This window comes from Limanda limanda, chromosome 14 (genome assembly GCF_963576545.1).
Source record: "Limanda limanda chromosome 14, fLimLim1.1, whole genome shotgun sequence".
In the NCBI taxonomy this organism is placed as follows: Eukaryota; Metazoa; Chordata; class Actinopteri; order Pleuronectiformes; family Pleuronectidae; genus Limanda; species Limanda limanda.
This window is the reverse complement of record NC_083649.1, coordinates 20,707,612-20,728,683: the sequence shown is the minus strand read 5'-3', so window position 1 is coordinate 20,728,683 and position 21,072 is coordinate 20,707,612. Positions and strand designations below refer to the sequence as shown.

The window sequence follows — 21,072 nt, the reverse complement described above, 5'->3', positions numbered from 1 at the left end:
CAATATAGATCATAGGTGTGTACTGGCTCACTGCCATGACCTACCTCACCTCACCTAGACAACACAAAATAGGTACAATTAAGGACAAGGACTGATGTGATGGACACATATAAAATGCTGTTACACATGTTACAGCAAATACGTGCATTGAGTGCATTGGCAACTAAAAAGGTCACACAAGGTCACACATGCAGGCTGAGAACTATTCCATTGTCTTAAACTATTTATAAACAGCGTTATTTTATGTAAAGTAATGTGGATATAAACACTGAGAATAGGCCTTTGTGCCTTTTAACAACTTATTTAAAAAAGTCATCGTAATTATCTTTGAATGCAAATCATGAAACCTGTTTATCTCTTTCATTTGAATCGAGGTGTTGGGAAACGTTATTGTCATTTTTATTGTTTATATAGTAAAGATGTGAAAATAATTTACCCGTGAGATGCAACGTGGTGTCTCAGGACCATGACACGTTTACTCAGACTAATTAAAGGAGCATGTCGCTCTTATAGGTGCGGAGTTTCCTACGCTTTGCCGTGCATAAAAACGCACCACATCGTTAGCCTCCTGCCTGATGGTTACCCAGCTCCCACAATGCACTGCTGAGGAACATGGCCGCCCGTGATCGAGGAGCGTCGTCCCAGTGAGAGTGAAGCTGCTGCTGCTGCACCTCAGAGGCTGATTCCACCTGAAGAAGAGACCGGACAGTTTCCGAAGCAGATCACCCGGAGCATGAGCTTGTGATCCCGCTGCGAGGCGCCGACATTTCCCTGCGTTTATCCCCGGTGAGAGGCTGTCATTACTCGCTGTCAGCGGAGCTAGCCGCGGAGCTAGCTAACGGTGCTAGCATGTTAGCGTCATCACCAACATTAAAGCTCCACTTCATCAGCTTCATGTGCTTTAGATGCAGTCAGCCGTTGGGTTCAGTGTAATACTTAGGCTTTGTGTTTGTACGTGTGTTACCGCTGCTAGTTTCTACATGTGTTGGTTAGCCAGGTAGCTTCAGCGTAGTTGGTAATTAAGCTAACACTGACCAATGCAGAATGACACCTCTGTTTTCTCTCTTGATCCATATTCCAGGGATTTAATCAGAACTTAGCGGTACGACCACAGTTTATCCTTAACTATCACAATTAATGTCCCTATTTTCATTAATTCATTCATTATTTTCATTAGTAATTTGGTACTAACCAATAAAGCAAAAAATACACACAATTCTTGGGTTTGAATTATATTTTCACCCTGTTTTGAAACAATCAAACTAAGTTTGTAAGTCCTCCAATATATTTATTCAAAACATTTACCCTTATTCAGTCTTGCATACATTTTTCGGATTTGTCCCCTTGATTTCTTGATCGCACCTATTCCACTGAGTTTTCATATAGGATCTCTAGACTCAGACCAATTCTCTATACTGTGGGGGAGTGACTTATGTAATACTCTCTACATTATTTGTGCATAATTTGATTTAATTAAGTATAACTTAAAAAATGCCATTAATTGGTTCACGAATACCAGATCTTTTTGTGTGATATGAAAATGTGATTTGTGTTTGTTTTACACATGTTTGCCATTACTTCAAAACAATAGGTAATGTATGGAACAATGAGGTATCCATACAGTTTATGTAATGCAGTAGATATATAAATATATAAAACCTATCATTGATTTCAGATTTTCCCCCTTCATAGCGTTGTAGTAAATCTGCCAATTTAATTACATTTACATCAGACCTACAGAAGTCTGTCAGCATGCAACCTAAATAACAGCTTTTCTAATTTACAAATGTTTGCTTTTAGCAGTAGTGAAATAAGCATCAAGATCAGTTTTGATAGACACTCCATATGTTTGAAAAGTATAATTAAGACTTCAACAACATAAAATGAAAGAACACAAGTGAACACAAACCTGCACAATATTTAGTATTTGTACTGTAAACATGTCTGAATTTCTCCTGTTACAGCAGCAGCCTCCATTGAACGCAGACTTGAGCCAACATGGCCGCAGTAGTAGCCAAGCGTGAGGGACCACAGTTCATCAGTGAAGTGGCCGTGAGGGGCAACGCCGCCGTGCTGGACTACTGCCGCACCTCTGTGTCTGCTCTGTCCGGAGCAACAGCTGGCATCCTGGGCCTGTCCGGACTGTACGGCTTCATTTTTTATTTCCTCTCTGCAATCCTCCTCTCTCTGCTGCTCATCCTGAAGGCCGGACGGCGGTGGAACAAGTGCTTCAAATCGCGGCGGCTGCTCTTCACTGGCGGCCTCGTCGGAGGTCTATTCACCTACGTCCTCTTCTGGACTTTCCTTTATGGAATGGTGCATGTGTACTGAAATGATCCACCCACGAATATCCCCTGAATGATTTCTATCTAATCCTATGTAAACCAGTCATAAATTGTCTGCCCTGCTGTTTGTAGATAAGCCATTAGTGCAGGTCTTTGGATTTTTCCAGTATGTACCATTAATATACAAGACAATGTGTCAATAACTACCAAATACAGAATACACAGTTCCCCTTTTCATCCTGCTCCACACTAACCCGTGACTGTGAATTTATTTAACCTGTAATTCTGCTCTGTGCACCAGAATAAGCCACAGTTGTTATAACGTAAGTTGTGGTGTAACATAGATTAAAATCCTAATTATATTAAATCATAACCACTTTAACAAGGTGTGGCATCACGTTTCATGTACAAGACTATGGTCTGATTATAGATGTGATTTATGATTTTAATAAATACCTCTGTACAATTTGTTTGCATACATTATTATCTCTGCCAAGAGTTATGTATTCACTCTTGTCTTTTTGTTGTTTGTTGCAAAATACACAAAACTACTAAAATGGTTTCCACAAAATCAAAGAACCCGTCACATTAACTGTTCATAACATTGTGAGATAGGGCATTTGTAGATATTTTCAGTTTTCCAAGGAAGATTTCATGGGTCTCTTTGGGAGAAAACATTGTATATTCACGATCTGGGTGAAATTTGGTTCAGCTTGAGTGGATTTAAAGGGACTGTTGGTTCTTGGCGGTGATGTGTACTCTACTGAGTGTCATTATTTTGTCTGTAAGGCAGTGTGACATGCTTAAATAAAATCAACATGACAAATACATTAGTTTCCAGCAACGAAGAACGTTCAATAAAAAGGCACAGAAACAAAACAGGAAAAGAAGTCACAGCACTTCATCGTCAATCAGGCCGCACGTCTCCAGTGAACCTGACGACTCAAAGAAGACTGACGGCACATGACAGACTGCAGTCCATAGTGTCCTACGTGAATAATGATCAATCCGAGTATGTTGTAACAATGGCATGGTAGATATCCAGGTCAGAACCATAGAATAGGAAACAACACAGTAGTGTAAAACTAGTGTTCACATGTCTGTCACAGCACAGGTACATGATGCCTCCAGCTGAATAGTAATTAAAACATTTTCTTACATTGAGTGCACTAGAAATACATTCTCTTCAATCTGTTTTTTCATGATCTTTTCTGTATCACTGAATTTAGAAGATGTCCAAGGACTGATGTATAATTTCTAGTGTTTTGTGTAATTTTTATAATGTAGTCCATAAAATAACAGGTCAAAACTTAGGCCCAGAATACAACACACACATGGGAAATGAGGCCAAATTAGTCTAATTAGAATCCCAACCATCCCAAAAAATTGGAAAAGAATTTATAACAATTAATAGAAACTGAAATACCAACTGACAAAAATTTGGCAATTAACTAAAAGTCTTGGATGAATGAATCATCATTATCACAGTACTTCTTAATAATAGACCTGTAATAATCTCCTGGTTCCTGGCACATTAATTTAAAAACCACCCTCTTGTTTGTATGACATCAGAGTCCTGCCCCACAAACCAGTGCAGCACATCAACATTTCCTTGGCCAACACATTTTCAGTCAATGTAAGCATCTCTCGAGCTGGTTGAAATGGCAGCAGTCATACCAGCAGATAAGAAGTGGACAATCCATTTGACGTTTTGCTTCCACCTCCTGCAACATAACCGGGGCCACACTGGACGATTGGTCTAGCTCTGTCTTATAACCTTAACTGTTTGGCGAGAACGTGATGTGGTTCTTCTGCTCTGAAACGTGGGTGGGGAGAGCGGAGTTGTATCTTTGACCTGTGTTGCGTGGAATGGTGGGACCCTTTTTTTCCTCTGCTGTGGGAGAAGATTCCTTACTGGCTTCAGTTTCCTCCTCTTTGCTAGAGTTGCCGACACCTTTCTCTGCCCCTGGTTTCCTGGCTCTCCTCTCCCGGTGTCCAGTCTTCCCTTCCTTGCTTTTGGTCCGGTCCTTCCTGTTACACAGAGTGTGGGAAAGATGTGCCAACAAATGTCATGATACAAGTTTTGGATAACGATTGATTGGAGTATGTGAAACAGTTAAAGTCATACTTGAAGTTGATGATTTCAAACTTTCTCTCTCGGTAGAAGGAGCTCGTGTTCATCATGTAGAGTAGAATCATATCACAGGCAAAGGCTCCCTGAAAGAAAAAACATATCAGTGAGTAGCTGAAGGTCAGTTCTCTGTTACTGATGGTCATCCATCACTTTCAGAGGAGAATCCAGGGGTGGCACCAGGGGGGAACTGTATCTCTTCGCAAATTGAACGCTGAGCAATAAAAACATCTTTCGATACTCTATTTTAAAGATGTATGGAATGCAGCACACGCTGCATGTTGAGTTTCAACCCTCCACTGTGCATTCTTCCATCACATGCACAGATAATTCCCAGCATCCTGCTCACTACAGCAGGGCTACTGAGGCCTGCTGTAGTGTGCAGGACTAGTCAGGTACGTTTCGATGATATTACTGGGAAAAATATATTACCATGCTTATTGAGGATTGTTCATCTGTTCATCTAGCCTATTTCCATTCATTTATCCATCATTTGTAAAATATGTTTACAGACGATTCCAATTGTTTGGCTAACTATTTATATCTCTGGCATTGCATTAGTGTTTTTTTACAAACTTTTTTCTCATCTTATTCTACAGAACAATGCCACGTGCACTATCTCATGTGTGGAGACATTTCACCCCATCCAATGTAGAAGGAAAGACTGTGTACATTTGCAAATACTGTGCAAAGACCTATGTAAAGAATGACACAAAGATGCAGAAGCATATAGTCAAGTGCCCAAAGTTTCCTCAGGGCTCAAATCCGCCTATGACAAAAGAAAATGTTTATATTTATGTCTGTATATGAAGGTAAATACAGTTAGTATAAATTACCCACAACATTTCCAGTTTATTCCCGTTAATTCCCTTATATTCCCGTTTATTCCCGTTAATTCCTGTATATTCCCGTTAATTCCCATGGAAAGTTTCCAACTTTGAATATTCCCGGAATTTTGCAACCCTAGTACTGTTAGCTGTTCAGTTTAATTGAAGCATAATACTCATTGGACATCTCTGTGGCTCCCTGCACCATTAGCTCTTTGAAAAAATGGTTTGTCACCGAAGCACAATGACTCCGCTGGGCCAGTGCGGATCCACCTGTTGGAGCCTTTGTTTCATGGGGATAAAATGACAAGGCTCTGACAAGGAGGAGCCTTCAAATGTAGCCTTCAAAGGACGCAGCTCCTAAATTGGAAACCAGCTGAAACAGGTAATGTGAAATGATGTTGGATGTATAATTGGCCCCTCTATGTAAATCTTGGTCCCTATTTAGAAGGATCCCATCTCCGCCACTGCTTGTTGCACAGTAATATGATTTTTTATTTTAAACTTACGTCACCTTAATACTAGAATTACAAATCAATTACCCACATGCACATCAACATAGAGTTTCAGAAAAAGTTACTCACAGCACCCAGCAGGGCAATACCAGAGCCAATGGCAATTATTGTGGGAACGATGTTGAATTTTCCAGCCTGTACAACAATAACAGACATTCACTGCAGGTGGCTACATGAATCATGTTGGGGGGGAAAACGTTTCATATGTCTGCTGTACCTTGCCGTTGATCATTATGTCGAAGCGAATTCCAAACACTTTATACAAAGTGCGATAGGTTTCACCATTTTGATCCTTGTAATACCTGGCATATCTGCAGGGGGAGAAACAAGTCAGTGGACTTTAAGTGCAGGAGATTAAAAGGAGACAGGCTAGACAGACTGTGGGCTGACAGACTTATTTCTATTTTCATGCCTGAGAGGACGCACCTGAAGTTGTATCCTGATGTGACTGAGTTGTTCAAGTTCATGTCCAAACGAGTGAAGCTGTAATGTGGATTACACTGTGAAGAGTCCCTATCCAGGTCACAGATCCACTCGATAAGGATCCCAACAGACCCCCCCTATGGGCCCAAGTACATACTGTATATAACGATAATACAAAAAGGATACTACGATAATAATAATATTAATAAGTGTGAAAACATTTCAACATTTCTTTAATACTTTGCATTTTTCAACATTTTCACTGTTAAAAAAAGATATTAAATGAACATTAGTCTTTAGAATTATGTATTATGAATATAAGCGGACTGAGGTATTCTCTCCACTAAGTGACATTCTAGTTAAAGAAGTGATGTGAACCACGGCTCCACATGGTTTGATATCACAGAATGAATGAATAATGCGACATCTTTTTCTTTTACTTTGGTGTATGACACTCTTCTGGTTTAGTAGAGCTGCTCAGACCAGATACTGTGGCTGATAACTCCACCAAGGAGGTAATATGTTCATTTCTGTTTGTCCGTCTGTTATTAAAAACAACTTAATAGGCTACACATCCATGATTGCGGTAACATTGTGAAATAGTGTGTTTTTCAACATTTTTGTGAATTTCTCATGAAATAATGCAGAGATCTTGATTTCGAACATCAGGCATACAATGAGGATGGATATCTCTGAGTGTATGTAAGTTGGTGCAGCTTCATTGGATTTCAATGAACTAATGGGCCTTGGTGGAGGAATGTGCTCTACACAATAGATTGTTAATCTATAGTTTGTTAATACCTGGCTATACAGAAAAAAATGAACTTAGCAGTGCGAAAGCGGAATATCAGTCTGAACTGGGACATTGTTTAAGTTTGTACCTTCACAGCCATGTCCTGGAAGTCGTGTCCAGTCCAGCTGACCAGATCTCCAAGGCGGAAGATAGGGCAGTAATGATGATTCTCTCTGTCGTAGGAGCATCTCTTCAGGTAGCTGTCGTCAGCGGTTTCAAGGACGTTAGACCTAAAAGGTGAAAACAAGAAATGTGTATCTTTAAGTTTATCTATCCAGAGTGAAAGGGTTAAAAGATGAAAATCACCAAAGGTAAAGTTGTCAGACTGCAAAAGACAGCTGACCATGCCAAGTAAGAGTCGTAGTGGTTTTCATTTGCCTTTGACATTTTGATCATTTATTTTAGACACCATTTCCGCTCAGCCTTACAAAGCCCTCACTCCGACTCAACACACTCTCTGACTGAGGGCATGCAGGATTCAAACCACAAGTTTACACCTTCTGGCTATAAGAACAGAGTGAAACCACTTGTGCTACATAATAGGACGAGTCATGCTGCCAGCCATTTCAAGTAGCAACGATTAAGAGGGATTTCTATTACCTGCCAAACCCCATTAGGCCTCAGCACGTCAAGATCAGTAAGGAAACACAAGAGAGACGAGTGTGTAATTGGAATAAGGTCCTGACTGATGAATCAAGTGTGGCTTGTGGCATCCCGATGCTTTCTAGCTGGAGTGGAACAGAAAAGAGCAGGGGCGGGGGGGGCGACAGAGGGCAGAAGAGCTCAGTGGGCTAGCCCCATCTGATCTGACACCTGTCCGGAGCCAGGCCTGCTGTCAAGGACATCTCAGATGACTGTTTCACTGTCTCACCGAGTGCAATGCACAGGCCGGTATAAATAGAAGGCTCTCTGCACCCTAAAGTTATTTAAAGCAGCCGCTGGAACGTATATCCCTCGGCTCTCTCACTCATCTGTGTCATGATGTCTTGAGTGCGTTCACTCTGGTAGTCAGCGCCACTTACTTGGAGAATTCAAACTTTGGGAAGCGGATGAAATTCTTGATGTAGATGGTGAAGTTTTCTGCCTCGCTCAGTAAAGGCTCTCTGCGAATGAAAGAGACAGGCGGCTGTGTGAGAGGGGAAAAAAGAACTGGAGCTGACAGACTGTATTAGTAATAAATAGAAGCTGTGAAATATCTGTGTGTGCGGGGGTGGGGGGGGGTGGGGGGGGGTAGGGGTCACAGTCTGTGTGAATGCCACGGCACAAAATGGATTAATTTCTAAAGTTCTGCAACAGAGGAGGGATTCTCACGCGGGCCGCTTGGTGTATTCGACCGGACACCAGGCGTGAATCTCACAGGTCCCGGTGCTGTTTATGCACAGGCCGGTCTTCACCCCTAACAGAGGAAGAACAGATTATTGGCTGGGGGACGTTTGTTACAGAGCAATACATATTGGAGTACTGTCAGTATGTGTGTGTGTTTCTATGATTAGTTAATAAAAAAACGTATAAATGAGCAAAGAAAAGTCTGCATGTATCTGGAAAATGTAAACCTGGAACTGAGCTGAAAACATGGATGTGAGGTCCTCACCATGGCCGGCTGTTACAGCCTCCCCTTCCACGCAGTCATCATCACTGAGACATCGTCCATTAGGCACCTTGTAACTCTGTGAGGATCGATAAAAGCTGCTGGATGTGAAAACATCTGTAACAGTGTGATTTATAGAAATTCAGACATTAGGATTTCTGCGTCCTCACCTCAGCACAGAAGCCCAGTCTCTGATTGGGCGTCTCTATGTAATTTGTTACTATGAAGAACACCTGCTCGCCCTAAAAAAGGACAATTCAGGTCAAGACAATGAGTTCGACAATCAAAAGGTTAAACTAATTACACTCCCACGAAGTTCAATATTGTTAAATCTGTTTAGTTGGGTGCTGAGGGTAATGCTGACACTCAATGTTCTCATAATCTCTCTCGACAGGAGCGTAATTAGGGAACGCTCTGACATCAATACACACCCTGAGAGCTGGGATGGCCTTTTTTAAACTCATGGCTTGGTTTTGTTTTTATGTTTATGTGGAAGATGCATATAGATAGACTGAAAGTTAAGATGCTGATACTCACATTTGGGGGTATGACGTAATCCTCAGCGCTCCAGAGGTGGAGCCCAGATTCTGAACTGTTGGTCAGTGTGACACCTTTGAGCTTGGTGATGACTGACGTCTGGATGGCCTCCTCTCTCTCCTGGTAGCCCTTCCTCACCACAAACACCCACCTGAGGTTTACATGGAAACTTTAGACTGCATAATGTCATACGTGCAGAATACATCCAAAATCAATTATTATGTTTGTGGACATTGTTTTGTTTAATGTCAATGAAACATATGCGATATCAAAATATGAGCAGCATGTAATCTGGGCTGACACCACACACTGTCTGTAAGTGTGTTCACCAGCATGAGTAATGCTAATGGGTATCATAGACTACATGGCAGGATATTCGATACAGCACTGCTGGAACTATAATTATTTTATAACAGGACATGTTATACTATTCTTCTAGTATATACCAAAAATAAACATATAAATTACATAACATTTTCAAAGTATATTTACTGATTTGGGCCTTTACTCAAAGCTATAGAGCTAACAGTAAACAAGGACAGACCTAAATGTATACAACTTACTGAATACGTAATTGTTTATGGATGTTTGACATATAATTGTGTAAATTGTGGGTCCTGCAAGAATCCTTGATCTACCACTGCTTCACAACAATAATGTTGGAACCAGTTTGTAATGCTCACACACAGGGCGGGACAGCAGCAGCAAATGAGTAGAATTAAAACCACCAAAGGTCTCAGGAGGGAGACAGAAATGAAAACCAGTGCATGTGAACATGAGCTGCAGCACATGCCTGTGATTTTCACAACCAGCCTGCAGCAGACACACTGCTGCCTCTACCCGTACACTCAGCACGACTTCTCCCTCTAAACCAGTGAGCTCAACCCAGTTGATAGAATGAATTGTACCTGTCACCTGCTCAGCCCTTTATTCAAAGAAGAAGAATTGTATAATGTTGTACAAACATTGCAGATATGTGCTCAACACATAAAATGAAAAATATGATGTTTGACATACATATAAGAGAGAGAAAGAAAAGAAAAAAAGGGGGGGGCTGTTTCTTATTGTTTGTTTAGCATGTCATTGTAAATTTGGACAGTTCTGTTACTAGTTTTGTGTCTATGAAGTCTTGCTATATTATTTGAATTCACATTAAAAAAATTCAGCGAAATCAGGTTTATGTTTGCTGTTCTATATTTGTTGATGTGAAATTTACCATGCAGAATCATTAGGTTTAACAAAGTCAAAGTCAAATTTAATACTGAGATCAGATTTTACACTATAAATAATCATTCAATTTGAAAAATTTATTTAACATATTGGTAAGATAACTGTGTCATAGATTGGTGTTTATCGCTGTAATCACCTGTCACCTGCTTTTCAATCATGTCTCTTACATGCATGTGACATAACACAGTGAACGGTGAGGTAACACAACCCACTCCGTCCATAGTGGTTTGACACATTAGATAATTTACCAACACAATCCTACCTAATTTCAAAAGAGAAAACCCTTTTCCAGATCTGAAAACAAAGTGACGCTGCCTCTTTAAAATCCCCAAAAACTTTTTTGACCAGCTCAACTATTTTTAACTTGTGAATCACTCTGTAAAAGGTTACTTAATGCCATCCATGTTAGTAAAAAGCCAGGACATGCATATTGCTCCTCACCCTATTATGTATCCCAGTACGGCCAGCTGATAGAGACGAAACAATATTCCAATCTTCCTGTTCTCTGCGATGACATATTTCTCTGTCTTGTAGTTGAGCAGAGAGACGAAGAAGAGACCCCAGCCTGCCATTCCTTCCCCCCTGCACCGCCTGCACACACTGACCCAGGCTCCCAGGCTCCAGCTGATATATGCAGCCCTTTCACTTGTCAGGCTGCAGACACACCAAGTGAGAGAGGGGCAGAGGGATCAGCACAGTGCACACGTCACACGTCAATAATTACGTTACATGTCACTTGAGGAACATGTAAATCTCACAAAATTTTGTGACGTATCAGGTTTAATGATAAATCTCTCTGCTGTATTTCTATTGTATAGTGGCTCTAATTATAACATAAACACATGTCCTACTACTCTAATATTGTTACTGCAGGAATCGGTCACTGGGGAAACACAAAATGTTTGTAGACTACAAGGTGGGTAGTTGAGAGGGACATGTCCACCAGCACATTAGTTTGTCTCTGTGTTGTACTGTGGTGCTATGATCATGGTGGACAGACAGTGATCGGGAGGCATTCGCCAATATTGTCACAAACTGTAAGCTCAAGTGACAGTTTCATTTTTATTTTGTGAAGATCCAGAATAATTTTTGGATCATAATGAAATAAATAGAACACATTTAGGTAATACATGTAGGTGCCTGATATTTGGAGCAGCTTGATGTAATTTAAAGGGACTGTTTGGCCTTGTAGGAGATATATGCTCTCCTGGGTGCTTTTCTGTTGTTGTTTTATGTACTCATGCTTTTTTTATGAAGACTTAATCCATAAAACTGGTACTACTGGTCAACTGATAGTTCTCTAATGAGCTACCAAGTGCCTTGCAAAACTGCAATTGTACGGAACTGGTGCTGTTTGTAAAAAGGGGTCATACCAAATATTGAATTGACTTAGTTTGTTATAGTGACTGTAGATTGTGTGAAGTTAAGTGATAAATAAACTCTACATGGCTTTGTTTTTCAAACCGCCTTCACTGTACTCTTAGTGTATTGAACTACTGACTCAACAGCCCTTTAAATGTAAAATCATCATCAGTTTCATCATGAATAACCAGAATACCAGTTTTGAAGGGGAGCTGTTTGAAAGTCATGAGACTAATCCATAGCCGACCATAAACCCATCTTGTTCTATGCGTGTGCAAAAATTGTAGGTCAGGCTTGGTGTTGTTTCCACGTATGAGAAACTGGGATTTCAGTGCAGATCAGGCAATGAGAGGGCACTCCCGTTAAGACAGCATTCAGTATCTGTGCAATGGTACAGGAATAACAGAACCTGTAGCTTTATGGAGGGTGACCTCTAGTGGTTCCACACTTCATTGCAGTCTCTGATTATAGTGATTAAAACCAGTAACAGGACTTGTTAAGACAGTTCTTGCTCCTGATTTTACAAATATAAAGGATCCAGATTCCTTAACTTTCTGCTGCTATGAACAAATTAAAAATAAATTATTAAGACAAAACACACCTGACCTTATCCTACACTATATTACTTTATCTCTTGAACTAGCCTGTAGGATGCAGTCACATCCACTTAATGTTCATAAATTAGCAACTGGCATTATTCAGTTTATTGTAAAATCTTGGATTGCTTGTTTATTGTGTAAGAAATAAATGATGCTTCAGAAACAAATAGAGAGAAATTTCAAACATAACTGTAAATTTGTTTTTAGTGCTGGTTTATGTTTGATAGCTAAAGTGTCAGTGTGCAGATGCCTGAATGTACAAGATAAAAAAAAAACACAATGTAATTCAATCTCATCTTTTATTTGATCAGGTTGTCATGTTAATCATGTAATATCTAGGGACATTTATTGACCTCCCCTCAGACGGAGGACAAGATGGAGGGTGGACTCCTTCTGGATGTTGTAGTCGGAGAGGGTGTGACCATCTTCGGGAATGCCTTCCTTGTCCTGGATCTTGGCCTTAACATTTTAAATGGTGTCACTGGGCTCAACCTCCAGGGTGATGGTCTGCATACCTCCCCTCAGACGGAGGACCAGATGGAGGGTGGACTCCTTCTGGATGTTGTAGTCGGAGAGGGTGCGGCCATCTTCCAGCTGCTTGCCGGCAAAGATCAGCCTCTGCTGATCTGGGGGAATGCCTTCCTTGTCTTGGATCTTGGCCTTGACATTTTCAATGGTGTCGCTGGGCTCGACCTCCAGGGTGATGGTCTTGCCAGTGAGGGTCTTGACGAAGATCTGCATACCTCCCCTCAGACGGAGGACAAGATGGAGGGTGGACTCTTTCTGGATGTTGTAGTCGGAGAGGGTGCGGCCATCTTCCAGCTGCTTGCCGGCAAAGATCAGCCTCTGCTGATCTGGGGGAATGCCTTCCTTGTCCTGGATCTTGGCCTTGACATTTTCAATGGTGTCGCTGGGCTCGACCTCCAGGGTGATGGTCTTGCCAGTGAGGGTCTTGACGAAGATCTGCATACCTCCCCTCAGACGGAGGACAAGATGGAGGGTGGACTCCTTCTGGATGTTGTAGTCAGAGAGGGTGCGGCCATCTTCCAGCTGCTTGCCGGCAAAGATCAGCCTCTGCTGATCTGGGGGAATGCCTTCCTTGTCCTGGATCTTGGCCTTGACATTTTCAATTGTGTCACTAGGCTCGACCTCGAGGGTGATGGTCTTGCCAGTGAGGGTCTTCACAAAGATCTGCATGTTTGCACCTGAGAAAATATAAAGACACTATTTAAGGCCTTTTAATACAACAGCAAACACAGGAATGAAAACACATTGTATGTTTGACAGGACAACCAAATGGTGTCATAAATATTTGACCTAACTGCCATGGAACACAGCCTCAACCATTTTAAATCGATCTTACATCTACAGTTTATTAAATATCCCTTTACAGGATTTGTGACAAGAGCTGTATAACAATTTTTGAATCATATAAAACGTTATACACGTTTTACACATACAGCCTGCTGTTATGAGCAGTGACAGTTAGCTGAGAGCTCCTGTGCGACATGAACATACTGGGAGGAAACCGGTGATTCGAGCACCAGCGCCATTTTAAAATAAGCTATTGTTGTTTGCTGTCGTTTGTTCGGTTAACGTTACCCGCTAATGGAGGACACAGCTCGAAAACGTCCCGTTGTTAACCTGTAACTACTCCTACGTGTCTCTCAAGTGCTTACGCAAGTTTAGGATGAATTACATGAACCGTAAAACAAAGATGACGTAGTTGTTTGTTTGAGAGGCGTTAGTTTCGGTTAAGCTGCTACACAGACCACAGACTCTGGTAAAAGAACAATTCAACTAAGATGTCACTGCTAATAAGAAATTAATATTAATATATAGGATTGACATGTTCAGAGGTCGATGGTTACACTTACAGTCCCTTTCGGTGTCGTCTGCCGCTCTCAGTCACAACAGCTCCCAAGAATGCAGTTGCCTGGGGGACAGGAACCCTTTATACAGGAGACACGTCATCAACCTGTGTCCATCCGCGACTCAAAATAGTGCCGCCTTGTCGTCTTTTTTCTCCTTTTTAAGATAACAATTATCTTCAAATTTGCAATATTACAGCAGCAAGAGACAAACATAGCCATCAGTAAGTAATAATAATTAACATGCCATACCTAAGAGTAAGGATAATAGTACTAAAGTGTAAGGAAATATAAAAAAAATATGATTGGAATTTAAACTAATATATATAGTGTAAAAACAAGAAAAGTATGTGCAGTGTGAGAAACAGTGAATGGATTGTACATGAACCATTGTATTGCACAGACAGAATGAATATTGCACAGTTAGGAGAGTTAAACCAGAGTTAAAGTGCATTCCATAATGGGTGTGTGAAGTTCTACTGGGAGCAGAGATGGCTGTACTGGGTCATGGAGGCATCCCAGAACCGAGCTGGCCCTCCTTATCCATCTATACACCCTCTTTATAATGTTTTGTTGACAACCAGTGCCACCATGTATTCTCATATAGTCTACTCTGTCATACAAGGAGTTTAGTTGTCTTATATGTGGCACATTTTGTGAAATTATAGACAGGAAACTAGACACACCAGAATTCAGTACAATTCAATTCAAAACAACTTTATTTGTTGCCCGAAGGCAATTCTAAGGCACATGGAGCTTGTCAAAACGTAAAAGCAAGAAAGAAAAGCAACGCTGACATCAGTGCAATGTCCACGGACAATTCGATTTTTGTGCAGTATACTAAAATTATAAAGTATGAGAAGTGAATATGAATGTGAAAGGACGGTGAACAGGATAATGACTTTGGAAACTGAATTTAAGCACATAGATAAATACTGAATGACTAAAACTCAGTGCTCAGTCTGCTCACAGTAGTTTCTGTCTACACCTGCATGACTAACCGGCAGTCATGTGACCATCATGAGTCACATGTGAAGGAGTCATGTGGAGATCTTAGGAAATCAGTCTGCCATCCAGTGAAGTGTTCATCAAATAATTCTTCTTCTTCTAATTGTATCAACCAGGAAGTCCATAGAAATAATACACACTCCCATATTGAGTAAGACATGATAAATAAAAACAACAAAACCACACAGTTAATCTGTTAGTTTACAACAAGACTGGTGGGACTAGTTACAACTTACAACTGATTAATTACTTTGTTTAAAAAAATAGTTTCAGAGGAACTGGCTGAACGAGTCAAGTAGCTAATTTATATTATTGTTTTTTAGAGTACAACCAGTCTCTGAAAAGTATATGAAACAGTTTATTTTCATAATTTAATGAGTGTTTTTCACGAATTCTTCCTCTTACCCTTTCCTGATCTTTGTGCACAAATTAACAGCAGATTGTAGAGTCAGTAGTTCTATGAGACTATGAGATAAATGTCGTCGGCAGAATAAACAGATGACACCAGATGATCCACATAACAGCTTTGAGCCAGTTTATTTTTGGAATAGATGGTAAATACCACAGCACAACCCTGGTGTGCTCTATAATCCACATGACATTCCTACAGTGCTGTCCCTAGACTTCGCCTTTCAAGTAACTTCACATCAGTTGGGTTAAAAAGCAACAAGGATCTTTTATGACATTAAAAATCTAACTTAAATAAAAAAATGCAGATGCATTATCAGCCTAATGTTCATGAAAAATTAACAATAAAAGAAAAATAGCCATTGTGACTTTTATATAATCATATATGATGTAATTAGAGTGTTAACAGTGATGCATCAGTGCATAAGAAACAATGGACCATTGGAAGTGATACTAGCATCAACTGATTTATTCAGTTTTACAGCTAAGTCCAGTGGTTCTCAATCTAGGGGTAGGGCATCTTACATAAGTTCACATAATACATATGATTGGGTCATGAGATAAATAATGGTGTGGGGGAAAAAGGAAGACTAAGTTTTGCTGCACAAATATGTTTTCTGTTTTCTAATCTTCGGGGCCTAAAACCAGTTGTTAAAAAGTATATATTTTAGAGATTTGCAGAGGAAATATATCTTTGGTGGAATTGTTAATTCAGACAGCTGTAAAATAACAAGAACACTTTTTGTTAAGGATCACAGGCCAATAAGGATGGGAACAACTTGTTTAATCTTTAATTGTGTATATTTACTGTATATTTAGCTATCACAGGTTTGTATGCAAAAGCTTTATCTAAGAAGAAACTATAATTGTCAAATAAATGTTATTGGAGAAAAAGTATATTTCACTCTGATGTAATTACATGTATCTAGTTATTTACATTCCATAGCTTATTTACATTTATGGATGTATAATGTTTTTTTGCTTTGAATAAAGCATATTACCTTAATGACTACCTCGGCTTACTTGGAAGGACATCATGTTCCCTTCTGGCTGCCAGCAGGACATAACCACTGCAGTACAGTGCTTGTACAGAAGTGCGATATGAACATGGACTCTTTGTCTTTTCTAATGATACAAAATGTTCTCCCTCTGGATAAAAACGCTTACGAGACTACACCTCGTGCTCAACACTAGATGGCGCCACACCCTAATGTAAAAAATGTCCTCAACCATTTCGGCTGTTCTGCACACGACTTGTCAACCCTCTGCACCCGCTTACAGCAGCATTGCTTTATGAACAGGCTTGTAGAATATCTCTGGATGATTCAATGTAATAAATAGTGTTACATACATTATGTATTATGTAATGTACATTATGGGTCTAGAAGAAGTCTGCTTACTTCTAGTCATATATATTTAAAATACATATATGCAGCACATATATGCATCTACTGCCTTAGGCCAGCAATTAGTTATTTGGACTATGTACTTTATGCAGCTTTATATGAAAGCTATATTGGTTAATGAAAATAAGTTAATTTAATGTTATAGTTACATCTGGTCTTTTGAATTGACCAGAGAAAACACAACTTAATAGATTTCCAATACTAAGCAGGAACATGTCCTGCAATAATATTGCCATTGTAGGCCTTTAGTTTGTTTGACAAGATTAGAAATTAAGGGCTGCTTTACATTAGCGTCACAAAAGCTCCAATGACTAAGAAAAGTTTAAAATACATTTTTAACATATAAGCTTATGATGTCAACATTGCCATTACTTGTTCCTTAATATTGTGTTGGAATTACCATCAATTTAAAAATAAGATTCGCATCAAGAAAGATAAACACAAAAAGTTAAGCTTAACCCTTTATTAATTGTCATTTTGGTCATGTAAAGGTTAAAATGTGAAATAACTTTAACAGCATGTCATATTTGAACAAATATGGCGAGAACAATAGTGAATAACATGGAATTATGCTGCAGTTTACTGCCCGCCCCTCAGACGCAGGACAAGATGGAGGGTGGACTCCTTCTGGATGTTGTAGTCGGAGAGGGTGCGGCCATCTTCCAGCTGCTTGCCGGCAAAGATCAGCCTCTGCTGATCTGGGGGAATGCCTTCCTTGTCCTGGATCTTGGCCTTGACATTTTCAATGGTGTCGCTGGGCTCGACCTCCAGGGTGATGGTCTTGCCAGTGAGGGTCTTGACGAAGATCTGCATACCTCCCCTCAGACGGAGGACAAGATGGAGGGTGGACTCCTTCTGGATGTTGTAGTCGGAGAGGGTGCGGCCATCTTCCAGCTGCTTGCCGGCAAAGATCAGCCTCTGCTGATCTGGGGGGATGCCTTCCTTGTCCTGGATCTTGGCCTTGACATTTTCAATGGTGTCGCTGGGCTCGACCTCCAGGGTGATGGTCTTGCCAGTGAGGGTCTTGACGAAGATCTGCATACCTCCCCTCAGACGGAGGACAAGATGGAGGGTGGACTCCTTCTGGATGTTGTAGTCGGAGAGGGTGCGGCCATCTTCCAGCTGCTTGCCGGCAAAGATCAGCCTCTGCTGATCTGGGGGAATGCCTTCCTTGTCCTGGATCTTGGCCTTGACATTTTCAATGGTGTCGCTGGGCTCGACCTCCAGGGTGATGGTCTTGCCAGTGAGGGTCTTGACGAAGATCTGCATACCTCCCCTCAGACGGAGGACAAGATGGAGGGTGGACTCCTTCTGGATGTTGTAGTCGGAGAGGGTGCGGCCATCTTCCAGCTGCTTGCCGGCAAAGATCAGCCTCTGCTGATCTGGGGGAATGCCTTCCTTGTCCTGGATCTTGGCCTTGACATTTTCAATGGTGTCGCTGGGCTCGACCTCCAGGGTGATGGTCTTGCCAGTGAGGGTCTTGACGAAGATCTGCATACCTCCCCTCAGACGGAGGACAAGATGGAGGGTGGACTCCTTCTGGATGTTGTAGTCGGAGAGGGTGCGGCCATCTTCCAGCTGCTTGCCGGCAAAGATCAGCCTCTGCTGATCTGGGGGAATGCCTTCCTTGTCCTGGATCTTGGCCTTGACATTTTCAATGGTGTCGCTGGGCTCGACCTCCAGGGTGATGGTCTTGCCAGTGAGGGTCTTGACGAAGATCTGCATACCTCCCCTCAGACGGAGGACAAGATGGAGGGTGGACTCCTTCTGGATGTTGTAGTCGGAGAGGGTGCGGCCATCTTCCAGCTGCTTGCCGGCAAAGATCAGCCTCTGCTGATCTGGGGGAATGCCTTCCTTGTCCTGGATCTTGGCCTTGACATTTTCAATGGTGTCGCTGGGCTCGACCTCCAGGGTGATGGTCTTGCCAGTGAGGGTCTTGACGAAGATCTGCATACCTCCCCTCAGACGGAGGACAAGATGGAGGGTGGACTCCTTCTGGATGTTGTAGTCGGAGAGGGTGCGGCCATCTTCCAGCTGCTTGCCGGCAAAGATCAGCCTCTGCTGATCTGGGGGAATGCCTTCCTTGTCCTGGATCTTGGCCTTGACATTTTCAATGGTGTCGCTGGGCTCGACCTCCAGGGTGATGGTCTTGCCAGTGAGGGTCTTGACGAAGATCTGCATACCTCCCCTCAGACGGAGGACAAGATGGAGGGTGGACTCCTTCTGGATGTTGTAGTCGGAGAGGGTGCGGCCATCTTCCAGCTGCTTGCCGGCAAAGATCAGCCTCTGCTGATCTGGGGGAATGCCTTCCTTGTCCTGGATCTTGGCCTTGACATTTTCAATGGTGTCGCTGGGCTCGACCTCCAGGGTGATGGTCTTGCCAGTGAGGGTCTTGACGAAGATCTGCATACCTCCCCTCAGACGGAGGACAAGATGGAGGGTGGACTCCTTCTGGATGTTGTAGTCGGAGAGGGTGCGGCCATCTTCCAGCTGCTTGCCGGCAAAGATCAGCCTCTGCTGATCTGGGGGAATGCCTTCCTTGTCCTGGATCTTGGCCTTAACATTTTCAATTGTGTCACTAGGCTCGACCTCAAGGGTGATGGTCTTGCCCGTGAGGGTCTTGACAAAGATCTGCATGGTTTAACCTATGTAGAATTGAAAAGGGGGGGGGGTCAGGGTTAGAAAATTACTTAACATCTTATTTAACATTAGACGTGGTAAACTACAGCGATACAGTTGTCTCTTTAAGTGAATGAATATCCTGTGTCTCGACAAAGAGCAGCAATATCTTCGTGTGAAATGTTAAATGGACAGGAACATATTTAAGTTAATATATGAGCCACGTAATAACACTCAGTTGAAAATGTCGATTTACAAATAGGGTTTACAGTACCCGACCAGCGGCAGCGCGGCCGCCATTACGGCCCCAGCGCCATTTTGAGATCTTACTGACTCTCCTTTTGTTCAGCTAACGTCACCCGCTAATGGACGATACTGGAAGAGTCGAGTCACTGCTGTAGATAGCATTAGCGTTTCCCTTAGGTGGTGTAGCTTCGACGAATTCGACGATAATCGTACAAACAGTGATATTCGTTAACAGCACGTTGAGGTATTGTCCCTAAACGAACTGATTTGAATGGGGATTCAACATTTTGAAACCGTTGACGCTTGTCTAAGGGAAACTTTAAAACCACACAAGTCACTAAACAGTCTACGGCACTACTGTTAACGTGTATGTATAACAACAGTTCATGAACAAATATAAATGTCTACTTACGTTCGCAACGTAGTTTATATTTTCAGGCGAAGAAGATGTCTGTCTTGTGTGCTTCCTGGTCTGGATCTGCCGCAGTTTACTGCAACGTCACATATATAGGGGAGGCTGTGTACGTCACTCAATGATATCCATCCGCAGCCAAAATAGTCCCCATTGCTCCGCAGCGTGTTATTTGAACACATACAACTGATTTGAACGATATAGTTTATACATAATAATGCATAAAGGTTATACAAGGGAATGTCTATTTCGACAGCAAGGGTTTTATAGCGATATTTTGATGTATCCCCCGCGGCGGAGTAACATCTCGCCACACTCCGGCTAGAGAATGTTCTAGAAGCCCAGCAACAGGGACTTTGCCCGGACATGTGATTGGATGGCAAGACTGTTTGTCTGACCTGTGATTGGTTGCTATGTGACATAACGTACCGCCTGCTAGTGGTCACGACTGTAGGATTCTGATAGGAACACAGACCCATTCATGATCACCTAAATACACACAAGAACCTTGTATAACAGCATGCTAGGACAGTGTGGCTAGTGTATTATACACACGTGTAGTTTGTTCAATAAATGTCCCAACCCTATAAAATAAACACACAAAAAAAGAAGCCATTGTTTTATTAAGAACTTATCAGGCACTTATTAATTGTGACACTAAAGAGGGATAGTGCAGGCAAGAAGACTGTCGATCTCCATGAAACGTGCCTGTCAACAGATGGAAACCTGTTTGGTAAAGTAGCTACCAGCTGTTGTGACAACAGGCTGGAGTATCTGGGCCAAACAAGAAGATCACTCTGCTAGCTGGCCTC

General features: G+C 41.7%; 3 protein-coding genes across 4 annotated transcripts; 1 reads left to right on the top strand and 2 right to left on the bottom strand.

The window, feature by feature from the left end:
- Positions 1-521: 521 nt before the first annotated feature.
- emc6 (ER membrane protein complex subunit 6) lies at positions 522-2,753 on the top strand. Of its 2 annotated transcripts, none has more exons than XM_061085443.1 (2): positions 522-786; positions 1,968-2,753. In XM_061085443.1, exon 2 carries the CDS (start codon positions 1,999-2,001, stop codon positions 2,329-2,331), a length of 333 nt encoding a protein of 110 aa, XP_060941426.1. In that variant the 5' UTR covers positions 522-786; positions 1,968-1,998; the 3' UTR covers positions 2,332-2,753. The 2 variants fall into 2 exon arrangements, with proteins under 2 accessions (XP_060941426.1, XP_060941425.1); XM_061085442.1 differs by having other exon boundaries at positions 524-786; positions 1,965-2,753.
- A 1,310-nt stretch (positions 2,754-4,063) lies between these two features.
- On the bottom strand, positions 4,064-10,901 carry p2rx5 (purinergic receptor P2X, ligand-gated ion channel, 5). The gene is made up of 12 exons (XM_061086346.1): positions 10,771-10,901; positions 9,100-9,250; positions 8,733-8,804; positions 8,566-8,641; positions 8,286-8,370; positions 7,997-8,077; positions 7,063-7,204; positions 6,185-6,318; positions 5,976-6,069; positions 5,828-5,893; positions 4,414-4,502; positions 4,064-4,316 (listed from the first exon to the last, which is right to left on the bottom strand). The coding sequence occupies exons 1-12, from the start codon at positions 10,899-10,901 to the stop codon at positions 4,064-4,066; spliced, it is 1,374 nt and encodes a 457-aa protein (XP_060942329.1).
- A 1,674-nt stretch (positions 10,902-12,575) lies between these two features.
- ubb (ubiquitin B) lies at positions 12,576-20,345 on the bottom strand. Its single transcript, XM_061085255.1, is given in 3 exon segments — positions 12,576-13,488; positions 17,570-19,628; positions 20,261-20,345. Coding segments are annotated over 2 exon segments (2,904 nt in total). The 5' UTR covers positions 19,621-19,628; positions 20,261-20,345; the 3' UTR covers positions 12,576-12,635.
- Between the last annotated feature and the right edge of the window lie 727 nt (positions 20,346-21,072).

What these genes read in the sequence shown, in the direction of transcription:
- p2rx5 (XM_061086346.1), bottom strand. Translation starts at nt 10,901, where the DNA reads ATGGCAGGCTGGGGTCTCTTCTTCGTCTCTCTGCTCAACTACAAGACA. An exon ending in GGCTGTAACAGCCGGCCATG is followed by an intron (nt 8,371 to 8,565) that starts GTGAGGACCTCA and finishes TTCCTCTGTTAG; the next exon opens with GGGTGAAGACCGGCCTGTGC. An exon ending in TCCAGGACATGGCTGTGAAG is followed by an intron (nt 6,319 to 7,062) that starts GTACAAACTTAA and finishes TTGGGCCCATAG; the next exon opens with GGGGGGTCTGTTGGGATCCT.
- emc6 (XM_061085443.1), top strand. Translation starts at nt 1,999, where the DNA reads ATGGCCGCAGTAGTAGCCAAGCGTGAGGGACCACAGTTCATCAGTGAA.